Here is a 15,867-nt window from a genome sequence, read left to right on the forward strand (position 1 = left end):
GGGCCCCTGCACACAGTATTATCCCCCATAGTGGCCCCTGCACACAGTATTATGTCCCTTGTGGACGACTCATCCAAAAAAGTGCCTTATGCCAAATGTGCACTGCAATATTACTCCTCTACGCAGGGAAACTGATTGACAAGTCTCCTCTGGTGTCTTTCAATAGGTCTATGTTTGTAAATAATTTTCTGTTTAGTAAATACAATTAATAAATACAACACATATCTTCTTAGGAAATGTTTACACTGCATATAATACAACACAACCACAGTGGTCACCAATGCAGTTTGTGAAATGTACATATTCTGACTATGGTGGTAACTATACCCCAGTGGTAAAACCAATGTAAATGCAGCCTAGGGCTAAAGGCCCATGTTGCAGGGCGCAGCAAAAAAGCACTGCGGGAAAAACCACGGCAGCAACGCATCACGGTTTTCACCGCAACGCTTTTCACAGAAATTCTGCAGAGGTTTCCTCTGTGGTCTTTCTGCTTCCATTATACCTATTGGGAAACCGCCAGCAATTCCGTAGGTGTAATTGACATGCTGCGATTTCAAAAACCTGTATTTTTTCTACATGGTGTGGAACCTTGACTGCAAAACGCCACTTTTTTTTCTTGCTGTGGCCAAATCGCGGAGTATATATGCCAACATGGGGCCTCGTCTTAAAGGAGGATAGCACAAATATATGGAAATCGTATACAAATCAAATTTTCATTGAATTCTGCTGCTCTGACTAAGACTGTAAAAAAAATCACAGAAACTTGGCGATGGCGCAGAGAATCCCAGCTAATAGTAATGGTAATGATCGTAATATTAACAATAGCTATAACTGCTATCATATCAGTATTTATAATAATAGTAAGAATAAAAGTAATCATTATTATTTCATTGCTTTATGGTTTCTGCTGTGCTGCTAAAAAATCCCCATTGTGTAAGCCGGATTCCATAAGGTGTGATAAATATTATGTATAGACATCTGGACTATCTGTCCATAACCTGTAACAAGATGCAAATGACATGTAAATCAAAACAAATCTTTTATTCTACAATATCACACATGCTGTTTCTGTCACATAAATTATTTAGGCGGATGCATAGTTCCTACATCTTAGCACTGAGTCTTTTTATAGACTGAGCCTACAACAGACCTTACATAAACCTTTTTCATATTTCATTTCTGCACCTTCTGTAACTTTGCACAGCTCCCCTGTCTCATATGAGGTTCCCACCTCCATGTAGCTCCGCTTTTCTCATTTAAAGGGGTATCAAAGTCACAGCTAGTTTCCCCTTATCCACGGCTCAATGTATATTGGCTATCTCCAGAAGTCCCACTGAAATGAATGGAGCAGGACTGTGTATTTCCAACCACCCCTCCATACAAACTTGGGGTGCAAAACACGCCTGTTCTCATGTCCCATCAATCCAACCCCTACCAATCAGAAAATGATCTTATATGTGGTGGTTTAGGAATGACTGGTAGTGACTAGGGTTGAGCCGATCTTGAGATTTCAGGATCGTTTTTAAAATCCGATTTTCGATTATTTTCTAGCCGATCCGATCGTGAAATTTGCTCAATCGCCGATCGGGATCCGATCTTTCCCGATCGCTCAACCCTAGTTACTTTGTTTATGGAGTAGGGTTGAGCTGAACTTGAGATTTCAGGATCGTTTTTAAAATCTGAATTTCGATCATTTTCCAGCCGATCCTGAAATTTGCTTGATCGCTGATCAGGATCTGATCTTTCCGATCGCTCAACCCTAGTGGTGACTGTAATACCCCTTTAAAAATATAATGGAAGTAATTTAGTAAGTGCGGTGTTTCCTACTCCATCTTAATCAAATCCACATCTGATAGGAGATGTGGCCAAATTATTAAGAGGCTCTGGGCACTTAACAATTCAGGCATTCTGTTCATCAGAATAGAATACTCTTGGTATGACCATGCCAGCTTTCTGATGTGAGTTATAGTAAATTTTTCGGCGCAAGGCAACTCCACCTTGGTTTCGGGGCAGAAAGAAGAAAGTAGCGCATCTTTGGCACAAAAAGGGGCCATATTTACCAATATTCTGATGTAAAAGGAATAGTAAATTCTCTCCCCCCCACTGGGATAAATTTATTATTATTACTGTTTATTTATATAGCACCATTAATTCCATGGTGCTTTACATTTGGGGTTTACATACAATACACAAAATATACAGGTAGATATAATACTAACAGTGATAGGCTGGCACAGTGGGGTAGAGGGCCCTGCCTGCGAGGGCTTACAATCTATGGGACTATAAATAAATGTTGGCATATTTGGGCCAAAAAACTTGAATTTATGCTTTGCATCCTATATATTTTTGTTTTACACAGTTTTGTGCCCATTCTGACAAGGGTTGACTTAGGATGTGTCCATTTTGGCAATTTATAATACCCAACCAATAAGTGGTATAAACCTGGAACAGAGATGCATCTAAAGATATACCGGATTTATCCAGCATAAGATAAACCTGGCACACATGGCCTGCCTAAGTTTATACTAAATATTACACAGGATTAGTAAGTCTGCTCCAGTATCTAGGTCATATTAGGTGAATCGTCTAAGCTTACAATTAGGTATCTTATCCAGGGGAATTTTTGCTAAAGTAAGTGAACATTTTTAGTGGTGTCCCCTAAAGTGCAGAAAACTTTATGGGTCACTGGAATCTTTTTGCCATTATTGAGTACAAGATCCTCTAGATGTCTTTTTTCAACCTAAATCAAAGTCCTGATGTACAAAGAAGATCATCCATCCAATATCCTAACCTAACATTAAAGATTAGGCTCAGTTCACATCTGATTATTCATTTTCCTTATTCTGCTCTGTAGCCCTAGCTACAATGGGATGTCTCTGGGGTTTCCACCATCATGTCTGCCATTGTACAAAATAGTCCAGTGTTTTTGTCAGAATCTGTGATAGAGGCCCCTAATGGAAACTGAAATGCAGATGTGAACACAGGAATACAAACATGATGAATATAGTGTAGCTATGTCACATATCCATACTGTCGCTCATCCAAGCTGGAGCCGTGTAGAAATGGATACTTGTCTAGATGGGCTTTTCTCTATATTGCTCAATTACTTTATTCTATAACATTTAACAGTAGGGTTGAGCTGATCTTGTCATTTCACGATCGTTTTTAAAATCCGATTTTTGATCATTTTCCAGCCGATCTTGATCGCGATCGTGAAATTTGCTCCATCGCTGATCGGGATCTGATCTTTCCCGATCCCTCAACCCTAGTTACTTTATGGTTATGGAGTAGGGCTGAGCCGATCCTGAGATTTCAGGATCGTTTTTAAAATCTGATTTTCAATAATTTTCCAGTCGATCCTGATCGCGATCGTGAAGTTTGCTCGATCGCCGATCGGGATCCAATCTTTCCCGATCGCTCAACCCTACTTAACGGATATCAGCGATGTACATAGAGGATTGGAGGGAGAGGGTGGGGAGGATATAGCAATGAAGAAGCCCCTTTCAGGTAGTGACCCCCAACAGAAAGGTCTGGTGCCCTCATTATATTCTCATGACTCACTGCTTCCTTATCTGATAACATTGCCACATCTGTGGAGAACAATTCCCTGTGCAGGATAAAAACAGGGACAAGGCAAAGGCAAAATAAGACCATGTATGTGTGTGTGTATATATATATATATATATATATATATGGTGGTGCTGTAAACTAACCAGTCCTTGTGATATTGCTAACCATGCACTAAGCTTTTTCATATAGTGCCAACAAACAGTGTGATGCTGTACACAGACTAACCAGTCCTTGTGAGAACTCTAACCATCCACCTGACTGGTTCATATAGTGCTAACATACACTCACCGGCCACTTTATTAGGTACACCTGTCCAACTGCTCGTTAACACTTAATTTCTAATCAGCCAATCACATGGCGGCAGCTCAGTGCATTTAGGCATGTAGACATGGTCAAGACAATCTCCTGCAGTTCAAACCGAGCATCAGTATGGGGAAGAAAGGTGATTTGAGTGCCTTTGAACGTGGCATGGTTGTTGGTGCCAGAAGGGCTGGTCTGAGTATTTCAGAAACTGCTGATCTACTGGGATTTTCACGCACAACCATCTCTAGGGTTTACAGAGAATGGTCCGAAAAAGAAAAAACATCCAGTGAGCGGCAGTTCTGTGGGCGGAAATGCGTTGTTGATGCCAGAGGTCAGAGGAGAATGGCCAGACTGGTTCGAGCTGATAGAAAGGCAACAGTGACTCAAATAGCCACCCGTTACAACCAAGGTAGCCAGAAGAGCATCTCTGAACGCCGCACAGTACGTCGAACTTTGAGGCAGATGGGCTACAGCAGCAGAAGACCACACCGGGTGCCACTCCTTTCAGCTAAGAACAGGAAACTGAGGCTACAATTTGCACAAGCTCATCGAAATTGGACAATTGAAGACTGGAAAAACGTTGCCTGGTCTGATGAGTCTCGATTTCTGCTGCGACATTCGGATGGTAGGGTCAGAATTTGGCGTCAACAACATGAAAGCATGGATCCATCCTGCCTTGTATCAACGGTTCAGGCTGGTGGTGGTGGTGTCATGGTGTGGGGAATATTTTCTTGGCACTCTTTGGGCCCCTTGGTACCAATTGAGCATCGTTGCAACGTCAAAGTCTACCTGAGTATTGTTGCTGACCATGTCCATCCCTTTATGACCACAATGTACCCAACATCTGATGGCTACTTTCAGCAGGATAATGCAATGCCATGTCATAAAGCTGGAATCATCTCAGACTGGTTTCTTGAACATGACAATGAGTTCACTGTACTCCAATGGCCTCCACAGTCACCAGATCTCAATCCAATAGAGCATCTTTGGGATGTGGTGGAACGGGAGATTCGCATCATGGATGTGCAGCCGACAAATCTGCGGCAACTGTGTGATGCCATCATGTCAATATGGACCAAAATCTCTGAGGAATGCTTCCAGCACCTTGTTGAATCTATGCCACGAAGAATTGAGGCAGTTCTGAAGGCAAAAGGGGGTCCAACCCGTTACTAGCATGGTGTACCTAATAAAGTGGCCGGTGAGTGTATAGTGTAGCACAGTACACAGACTCACCCTTTATTGTCATGACTCTAAGCATGCACCTGGCTGGATGATATAGTGCCAACATATGGAGTAGCAAAGTACATACAGTAACCACTCATTGTGATTACTGTATTCATGCACCAGTGTAGCGCTGCACACAGACTAACCCAATATTGTGACTAGTATAAGCATGCACCTGGCTGGATCATATAGTGTATACATATAGTGCAGTGCTGCACACTCTAACCCATTATTGTGATGACTCTAAGCATGCACCTGGCTGGACCATATAGTGCCCACATATGGAGTAGTGCAGTACATACAATAACCAGTCATTACTCTAACTTTGCACTTGGCTTTTTCTATAGTGCCAACATATAGCGTAGCGCTGCACACAGACTAACCCATTATTGTGACTAGTATAAGCATGCACCTGGCTGGATCATATAGTACTAACATATAGTGTAACGCTGCGCAGAGAATAACCCATTATTGTGATGACTATGGAATTAATGGTGCTATATAAATAAACAATAATAATAATAATAATAATAATAATGATGACTATAAGCATGCACCTGGCTGGATTACATAGCACCAACATATGGAGTAGCGCAGTACATTTAGTAACCAGTCATTACTCTAACTATGCACTTGGATTTTTCTGTAGTGCCAACATATAGCGTAGCGCTGCACACAGACTAACCCATTATTGTCCTGACTCTAAGCATGCACCTGGCTGGACCATATAGTGCCCACATATGGAGTAGCGCAGTACATACAATAACCACTCATTACTCTAACTGTGCACATTTCTAATAACAAGAAAGGAAAGTGTGAGTAATGTGACTGGTAAATATGGCGCAGGTTAGAAGTAGGGGGATGCCGTCCTGTGGTAAGTTGCCCGGCTGCTCCTTTAAGACGCTGGCGGCCGCTGGCACCTTCTTTCTTCTTCTTCTCCTTCTCTCTTTCACATTCTCCACCTCTGAACCTCCGTGATTGACGGCAGAACGAGAGACGGGGGCGGGGCGTGACCCGTAAGGCCACCAATCCCGATGCGAGGTGGGCGGGGTCATGTCGGTCCGTCAGCCAGTGAGCGCGCGCGCGGGGCGGGCCCCGAGTCTCCATTCTGTGCTGTGTGTCAGCTCTAGAGGAGAGAGGGATAGACGCGGGAGGGAGGAGGAGAAGAAGCAGAGTCTGAGCCCCAAACAAAGCAGGACACCGAGCTGCTGTGCTACTGGAAGTTCCCTGCCCGGTGCAGACCCCACCCTCCGGGAGAGCTGCCGGTGTCAGCGCCTCTCGCCTCCGCTGCCTGGATCCTATTCTTCCTGGTCTGCTGGACTTGTCCGGATCTGGACGGATTCCTGCGCCCTGGGATTTAAAGGAGGGAGCCACAACAAAGGCAGGAGAGAGAGAGAGAGAAGAACAATAAGAGTTCCCTGTGCGCTGCAGGGTGCACGGAGGGTGCTGCAGAGCAGGGCTCGCTCCTGGAGATGGATGATCAGCCCAGGCTAATGCACAGCCACCCTGGGGTGGGGATGCCAGGTCACCCCAGCCTGTCCCAACACATGCAGGATGGCACTGGGGCTACCGAGGGGGAGGGGGGCAGGAAGCAGGACATCGGGGATATATTACAGCAAATTATGACCATCACTGACCAGAGTCTGGACGAAGCACAGGCCAGGTGAGCACACATGTAACATACATGTTCATCCTCCCCATCTACATGGACGAGGGCTTGGGTATGGAAAGTGCCCCAGGTGGCAAATCGCTCCTTAAATTACCCCCTTTACTTGCCCCATAAGCACTTACAAAGTCTGAGACCTTTCTCATTTTCATCAAAAACTTTTGTCGCGTCCTGTTTTTGTGCGCCATACACACACAACATCTTGTGACACTTTCAAGTAACCAAAAGTGACAGCAGAAAATAGGTCCCCTAAGTGTGTCGTGTGCGACCCCATCCTTGAGATGTTTCTGTACATGTGTCCCACAATCTGGGACCCCATAATATTCCTAAAAAAATAAAATAAAAGTGTATGGTTCATTTCATCCAGGACATGTAGGAGGAGGAAGGTAATCCTGACCCCCAGAGCTTGCACTCCACTGCTGAGCTGGACCATACCACCTACGGGCACATAGTTTGGTAATGACCTAGACATAAATAGTTCCATATGTTATTGGCGTGTACAGTGAGGTTACGTGTTCTATGTGTTACCTGCTAGAGACTCGTGTCAGACTTTTTTCCCTGGTAACTTTAGTAGAGATCTCCCAAAAATAAAGTTTAACGTGACCCTTGTACAGCCAGATGTAGAATATATGGGGCGTCATAAAGTTTTAGTGCACCAGTAGAAGTACCATAGAGGTCAAGTTTGCCGCCAGGCCTGTTTGTTATGTGGCATCAGAGTTAGGAAATGTGCTTGTCACACAATGTGAAGTGGACAGGGTGAGCTTGCCAGATATATGTGCCAGGGCAGATTGTATACACCACCGGCACTGCAGTTTTAGGATAGTCGGGTGCAAGGCATTATGGGGCTTTATACAACAACACTTATGTTTTTATTGTGGTGGAGATGAAATTGCGGGCAACTCGTCTGCTGGTATTTTATAGATCACATCTTAAAGGGAAGGGGGATAAACTTCTATGTGTAGGCCATATAGCACTGGCATAGAAATAATAAGATCAATAATGACACACAAATTCTGTTGCATCTGTGATGGCGAAAATGGCACCATACTTTAATATAGGGCATGTTATTTATAGCGTGAGCTCCTATAGCCTGTGTTCGCTCTATAGAAATCTATATAGTGGTGGGCATATAATTGGCACCTATTTTATACCAGGGTCATGTGACATTATAATAGAAATAAACTTCTAAATCCCCGTTATTTTTTTCCTTTTCATGTTGTCCTATTATAAGATACATTATGTTCTATTTCCTACCACCTTCGTCTCCATTGCTAGGCCTAGCTCAGGTACAGAACCAGCCATATGTATACTTCTTATTTATACTACTTGTCTCATGAAGCCGGAACATTGCAACGTTGTATCCGGTTAGTCCCAGATATATAATAATAAATATAAAAAATAAAACGAGAATATTATGGTATATAATAATACTATAAGCCCATGAATTGTATGGTGTCAGATGTTGGGTATTGGGTATAACCCCCAAAAAATGCTGTTATTTTCCATATCCTTTAAAAATATTATTAGTTACAATTTGATACATTGTATTTTCTATATGGAACTGATACATAGTAACGTATCCAAGGTACATGTAATATCAGCAGAAAAGTTGCATTGATCATATTCAGTAATAATTGATCCAGGGGAAGGGGCTGTGTCTGAAGTTTAGTAGAAATATAGTAACTTTTTATTAACAGCTGCTTTTTCACAGGGTGACTGCAACAGGCAAAACCTATGCTGCGGCCTATGATGCTACAACGTAGGCAGCCGAGCGACTGCTCTTTCATTTTTCATCCCAGTGACCGCTGGTTGTGGACTATGTTGTCACTGGCAGCTAAGTTAATTCCCTCACTTCCTCCTGTGTTATTTCTTAGGTCTGGAATGACAGTGACCTCAGAGCTCGGTGTCTTTAGACTAAATACAATGCAGATTTTATTGGGCAGGTAGTTTCCTATGACAATGTCGCCGGCTGTCATTGGAAATGGACGTATGGGCTGATCAGTATTCTATTAACGTGTATTTAGGGGGTGACGGGGTTTATGTCTGTGGTGTATAATCTATTAAATATTCAAGGGTTACTTTATATTATAGAGTGTAGTTTATATTTGTCATGCAGACCTGATATGGTGATGGATATCTTTAATAGAATTAATGGAGATAACCATTGTTGTCATTTATATAAACCAACCACGAGAAAATCTATTGTGATATCGCAACTATAATACCGTATGTTGTGTATATACTCACAGCTGTTTTATCGTGGATCTAGGACAGTGTTGTACATATCTAATATAAGATACAGTCCATTGTTGTGTAGGTTCTGAGATCTGGACGTATACACCAGTGTATACATTGAGTTCTAGGGGTCTCCTTTAGCATATATGACCTGTAGAACATATTGAGGTGCTTATATAAAAAAGTGTCAGAATTCAGTGCTTATAAACTATGTCGCTCATTGTCGGCATTGTCATATACATGATGTTATGAAATATTTTCATGTCATTTAAAGTCTTAGTCTAAAGGGAAATAACCACTGACCTCAGTGTTTACCTGCATTATATATGTCTGATCTATATGAGACAGATTATAGGGATTATACTTGAAATATATATATATATATATTGCAAGTATCTCTGTATGCAAAGCAAGTTCTATTGTAGAGTAGTTACATGACATCATAAGCTTCAGGGCTGACCATGATGTGGATAAAACACTGTTGCTGAGTGATGTTTGTAGTGAATCAGATCTACAGTGTGTATCTTGATATTTCCGCTAAATTTGCCCCATTATAATGCAACAAACATATCCCATAGTCTTACAAGTACTTTCACTTCTTGCTCTGCATTGGATACAACATATTCGGTCCCTATTATAATGCAGACCCCCATCTTTGTCATCTTTGACCTTAGCGATGGTGACGATGACTTGTGTATTTTTACCAAATGCAAGTGCACATTTCTTTACAATGAATTGTGCCGACACTTCAGCCTGGGCGCCATCCTCATTGATAGATCCTGTTGGATCCTCTGTAGGACGAGACCTAGGATTTGTACACGTGTTTCTTCTGATGTTTGGGAGGAGAACTGATCTATTTGCATAGCGGTTTACTAGCACCAGGTCTTGTAGAGGTGCTAATTCTTTTACTGTTTGGTGGTTTATGGTGAATTGGGGGACATAATGGTTTTACAGCTGAAGCAGATGGGGCAATGGTCTGAGGCTGTGTGCTATTGTCATGTGATACGTATTTACCTGTACGTTGCAACTTAGAAAGCTTATAGTGAAAATGAGTGGCTGAAAAAAGGTGAAGCCTGTATAAGTGGGTAGAAAGGCCGCTAAAGACCTGCTATATGAGGGTTAAAAATGGAGAAACGTGATGATTTTGCATATCCCTAAATAATACAGTGATGTGCAACATCGCATAGGGTTATGCCCATTTGGCTATGTGTTGCACTGGCTGTAAATATTTCCTGTCCTGAGATCTGACAGCTATTTGGCCTATCATTTATCGGGGACCCCCATTGCCAAAGCCATCACCGATGAGGAAAGAGGCAGCAGAAGAGTGTCTGTGTCTATTGAAATCATTAGGCCGCCCATGTAACACACGAATGTATGGGTTAATTCACACGTGGCCGATTTTGTTGCAAAATTTCAAATGGGTTTGCAGGAATCTGTACGTGCTCAAAACCGATCCCCTTCAGATAAACTGAACTGACGTTCAATAGCTGAAATTATTGCAAGAAATCTGCTGCGTGTGAAATATCCTCTATTGCACTGGCGCTCTGCTTTTTGTTATAGAACAAGACTGAGGACCTCACTCTGTTATCTCCCTAGGCTAGGCCGAGTTTACACCTGGCAGTAGTGTTTGCTCTACCCTGAATTAAAATACAGGGGTTTGTTTTAGAGGAAATTGTAAATGTTCCCAATGCTAGGCATATAAGATCTGTGATATTGGTTGTCTGTGTAAAGACTGTCACTACATCACATGTGCATTCTTAGGGTGTATCTTAAGGAAATGCTTGCATCAATGAAATCCCCTTTAACCACTGATTTTTGGGTTCGGGCACCTGTTTACAGTCAGCTTTGATGGCTTACTGAATGGAGCAACTGTATTTTACATACTGGACAAGTGAAGTGCAGGTAGATCTCTTGTTGTAACTTATATGAAGTTGCATTGTGTGTATGTGTCGTTCCAGTCATGTATACTCTACAATAGAATGAGCACAGTATGGAAAGTTGTGTTTCGTGAAGGGTCCAGCCTATATGGGAGTCTATCATCAGAACTCAGCATATCTCTTCATTCCCATTGACTCGCGTGACCTTAACATATCTATACGTGAGGCTGGGTTATAGTGACACTGTTAAATATCATATACATTGCATAGACCTGAAAAATTTGCAATGTCAACTTGTATGCTTATAGTGATAGCGGTTGGAAATCCTCCCAGTATATACCTTCAACAGGCACTGCACAGTGTAAAGACCTTATGCACACATCTGCATAGTATGTATATCTGTCAACCACATTTTTCACGGCCTCCAAACGTACTAATTCATTTCAGTGTGTTTATTCAGCGCATGCGGTTTTTTTATTCTTACCCCCAATCAATGAAAGTCTATGGGTCTGTGAAGAAAAAGATTTTTCATGGACCCGGAGATCTACAAACAATAGAAAATAAAACCTAAAAAAAATCTGCTTTTCACAGCTCCTTTGCAGATGGTGTGGTGTCCCTGAACATCATGGACTTCTGTATGAGGCCTTATTTACATAGTATATTGCCACCTACTGCTTAAAGTGTACAACACTGTCTACGTCCACCCAATGGTGGACACACATGCTCAGTCATGGCTCAAGATAGAGCAGCCAATAGGCCTGAGCCTCAGCAATAGCTGTCAGTGTAGCTCAGAACTAATAAATGATTGTATTGTCAGCTGCTAGAGGGGGAAGTAGACTGATTCTGTCCTCAGTCGGCCCTCAGCACCACACTTTAACATCAACAACGAGAGAGGCACAATATATGAAAAATATATGTATTTTGCAAGAAACACTGTAAATAGCTTTAATATAGGGCTTTGTGTTAGGATCACCCCTATGGAATAGAAGATGTAGGTCAGTCTGCTAAGCTCTCAATCACAATTTTTTTTTTTTTTTTTAATCTTATATCTTGCACAGTGTGTATTTACTGATAAGTATGCTGCAACCTTTCCACATTAGAATAAGCAGGTGATTGTTCTGGTTTATATGTGGTCCATTACTTCTCTTATAAATATTGACTTGTGGTTATTTCTGCACTTATTGAGAAGGTCATGGTGGTGAACCTGATGAACCTTCTCCTGGATGAACCTGACAACCTGTGACAAGTTTGTATCGTCTTCATTAGACTGTAAGGACACCATAGTTCTCTAAACTTTGGTCCCGGAATATGAAGCCAAAAGAATAGTAGCCATTACAATACGTACAGGGACAGTCTGTTACTATTACTTGAAATCCTACATACTTTGTGGGGCCTTTGTTACTTGGGTCGTGTTGTATTTCACGTGTGACTGCAAAGTGAAACTTTCATGCGAAAGTTATCCAAAAACATGACAGCCCTGTCTAGTCTTAGTAGCAAACTATAGGACTGAACGGGTTGAAATTGGATCTGTGCAATCCATCCTTTCCCTAATGGCAGATGTCAGAAGATGGTCGTCTAGACCTCATAGACATTAGATTGTCAGCGGATCCCTCTACTAAATTATCCAGTCTTTGACCAGCTTAATATATACTTTCGTGACTTGAGATACAATCTTGTTTGTTTAACTGGTACATGTTAATTCTGTGTCACTCTCATAATAGGACACAATGCTCAGATATGGGGAGTTGTTTGATGGGGTCCAGGGATGCTGGTGGTCATTAGTAAAATTTTCTGTGGTCTACAAAATAACAGCCTCCTATATCTCTGTTTTATGGATTTCTCCATGGGTAGGGAGTGGTATGTTGGTGTATAGGCCATAAATATTTGATGGGTGGAGGCCAGGAGCCATCCCCTGCACTGATCAGCTCTTCTGGGGTGTACCTAGCTTGTGCACTACACAGGAGATTGACTTCAATTGGAGAGGAGATGCAGTAACAGCACCTGGCCACTATAAAGGGCATGGCGTTATCTGTTTCTGACTCTGTACACTGTATAGTAGACATGTGTGAACACCAGATTTTTGTGAGGGCCAACTGCCCCCCCAATAAGAAAAAATCAGATATTTAGGGCTATAAATAGAAAAACAACTTATGGACAACTGCACCGATCTCCTGAACTATCTCCGATAACTGACTTTTCTAAGGATTTTAGTGTTTTTTTTGTTTTGTTTTTTCCAGGCATACATATAATTTTTATATTGAAAAAAAAATTGCCATTCCATACTTACAGGCTTTTATTTGTACACATAATGCAACTTTATTGTTTTAAGGGAATGCATTATTATTATTAATAATAATAATAATAATATCATCTATTATATATTTATTTTTTAAAGCAGATGATGTATATCACATGTTTTTGTTCCGTTTTTATTTTCTGTTTGTACATTTATTTTTATTTATTTTTTCATTCTATTCATGATTATGGGGCTTCCATCTTGCTTGAGCTTCTCCTCTGCTGTGCAAACAGCATTTAGTGATTTGCTTAACAGCATAGTCATGGCCATAGGCAGTAATAGGCTGGAGGTGACTTGCTGAGGTCTGATGGGGAGTTCTCTGTGCAGGAATGGGGAGTAAGATAAGCTGTGCTGTGACCTTATCCATTGTCGGTGGTGGCTGAGGTGTTATCTATAGAGGTGTTCTCTTCTATTGCAATCCTGTCTGTGATGTAAATACTGCTCAGCAACTAACAATCTATTGTTGGACAGATTGAAAATTGAGATTTTTTCTTAAGTACTAAATCTTAAACTTTTTTTTTGTAGTTTTTTTATTTATTTATTTATTTATTTTACTATACAGATGGCGACATGGAAAATATGAAAAAAAAAAAAATCAACATAAAAACTTGGTTTAACAATGGGTCACTTATGGTGACACAGTCCCTTTGTGTGGCTGCCATCGCCAACCTTCACCATTTTCACACGTCCCACATTGCGCTTCGGAGGTGACAGCAAATACTGGGTTTTATTTTCAAATCCTGGTGCGATAATATCTGGAGATTGTTCTTATTTGTATTGGTTTGTTTGCATGACCCCAGCTGGAGGTGACTCTTATTATAGCAAATCTACTGGCTGGTTTTCAGGAGACTGTACTTCTCATTGACGGCATTAAATATTCATCTGACATGGGAAGTTATAGCGCTCAGATATAATAATATAAATATAGTAACTACATTAAGGAAGGTTTCATTTTTGTAGTGGACGTTCCCAGGAGTCGAGCCCACTGTACCATTTTTTATTAACCTGTGTCTGGATGGCGAAACGTTATTACTCTGGCGCCCTGCTATATGGTGCTTATGGGGAATGCTCTATCAATAATCCTATTCTTAATCCAAGCCTGCAAATAAAATGTAAATACTGATTGACATTGCGTGGGGAAAAAAAAAATTAGGCAAAAAATGTTGGATTTAATTTTTATGGCTTTCCCGTCCAATAACCTTTTGGCATAGCCATAAAATATGGCATTGATGTTTGGCTGGTGGGCTGGCCGCTAGGACCCCCCATGAGAGCAGGAGTCCTGGAAGTCGGCCGCACCTATGCGGACTCTCATTTTGTAAATGGTAGAAGTTACAAAAGCTTCTATGTTGTATTAGTATGTGGTACAATGAGCCAGAAGAATATAAGATGGACCTACACAACAGAACGTATCTGTAAGATATGGGATCTCCACTTTATGTATAAAGAATAATGGTAAGTTCACACATGCCACGTTTATTGCAGAAATTTCTGTGACATATATCTAGTTAGAGTTGTTTCTCCGGCTCGTTCATAGATTTCAGAAAATTCCTTAATGAATAGGGTAGTCGCAGAAATCTCTGCAACAATGCTGCAGTGTATGAGTATACTCGAACAGTGAAACGGTTAACCCCTTCTCCATAATAGTTCCTGCACCATGTTCTATTATTATGAGACTGTCCTCCACCATACACACTTGTTAAAGGGATTCCGGCCTCTTAAAATTTTTGGTCAAAAATATCAAAATGAGAAGTACTTGGCTTATTGGTCACCCACCTCCAGGGTCCCCTGGCAATCACATGTTTTAATACAGACATGGCTGCTGCGTTCAGTCACTGGTCCAGTCACATGCCCATGTGGAAGTTTCTTATTTGGAGAGGAAGGTTGTGGCGGAACCAGGGTCAGTGGGTTAAAGTAATACAGTTTATTTTCAACTATTCTGAGCTTTGTTCAAAAACTTTGAGGGCCCAATTATAATGTTTTTTGCAAGCCCACCAGTGCCACACTACAGAGTCCTCCCAATATATTGATGGATGTTATGACAGCCATGTGACTGACAATGACTCCCAGGTCTACTATCTATGGTAGCTATTAAGTTCTGCCTCTGGGTTTATTATCCATAGTGTTGAGCGAATAGTATTCGTCGAATACTTCTCTCCCACAGGAATGCGTGTAAGTGCCCGAACACCAAGAGGTTAAGCGCAGTGAATTTTTGCCAGCCGCTTACACGCATTCCTATGGGAGCGAGGTATTCGACGGATACTATTTACTCAATGCTAAAAAATCCCAACTAAAAAAAAAACGAAAACTTTCTCCTATAAACAGTTGGGGGTGGATTTGCTAACTCCCATTGCGGTGTAAAATATGGCACGTATTTTGTACGTGGCTGGGTTTTTATGTAAGCATTCACCAAGTTGATGGTTCTGTACTTAGTATTTACTCGTCACTCTTTATGGAGACCAAGACAGACTTGACGGGATGCCTCGACCTTACCGTTTACCATAATCCATGCCAGAAAGTTGGCGTAGACGTAATTTCCTGTGCACAAGTCCACACCTGACTTTTTAGTAGACCTTAATAATTCAGGCCTACCTTGCACCATTTCAGAAATTAAGACTGTCGTAGGAAAGCCAGTCTGAATATATTTCCTCCTCCCCCCAATGTTTTATTAAAAAAATTTGTACACAGTGTGTTAAACT

General features: G+C 41.4%; 1 protein-coding gene across 2 annotated transcripts in view; it reads left to right on the top strand.

The window, feature by feature from the left end:
* Positions 1-6,211: 6,211 nt before the first annotated feature.
* PBX1 (PBX homeobox 1) overlaps positions 6,212-15,867 on the top strand; it is a 109,693-nt gene continuing 100,037 nt past the window's right edge. For both annotated transcript variants that reach the window (XM_075287383.1, XM_075287384.1), the window contains exon 1: positions 6,212-6,760. In XM_075287383.1, coding sequence (XP_075143484.1) covers positions 6,570-6,760 — 191 coding nt within the window. In that variant the 5' untranslated portion in view covers positions 6,212-6,569. The remainder of the gene's footprint in view (positions 6,761-15,867) is intronic.

The sequence above is a fragment of the Leptodactylus fuscus genome, chromosome 9 (assembly GCF_031893055.1).
Source record: "Leptodactylus fuscus isolate aLepFus1 chromosome 9, aLepFus1.hap2, whole genome shotgun sequence".
NCBI classification, from domain to species: Eukaryota; Metazoa; Chordata; class Amphibia; order Anura; family Leptodactylidae; genus Leptodactylus; species Leptodactylus fuscus.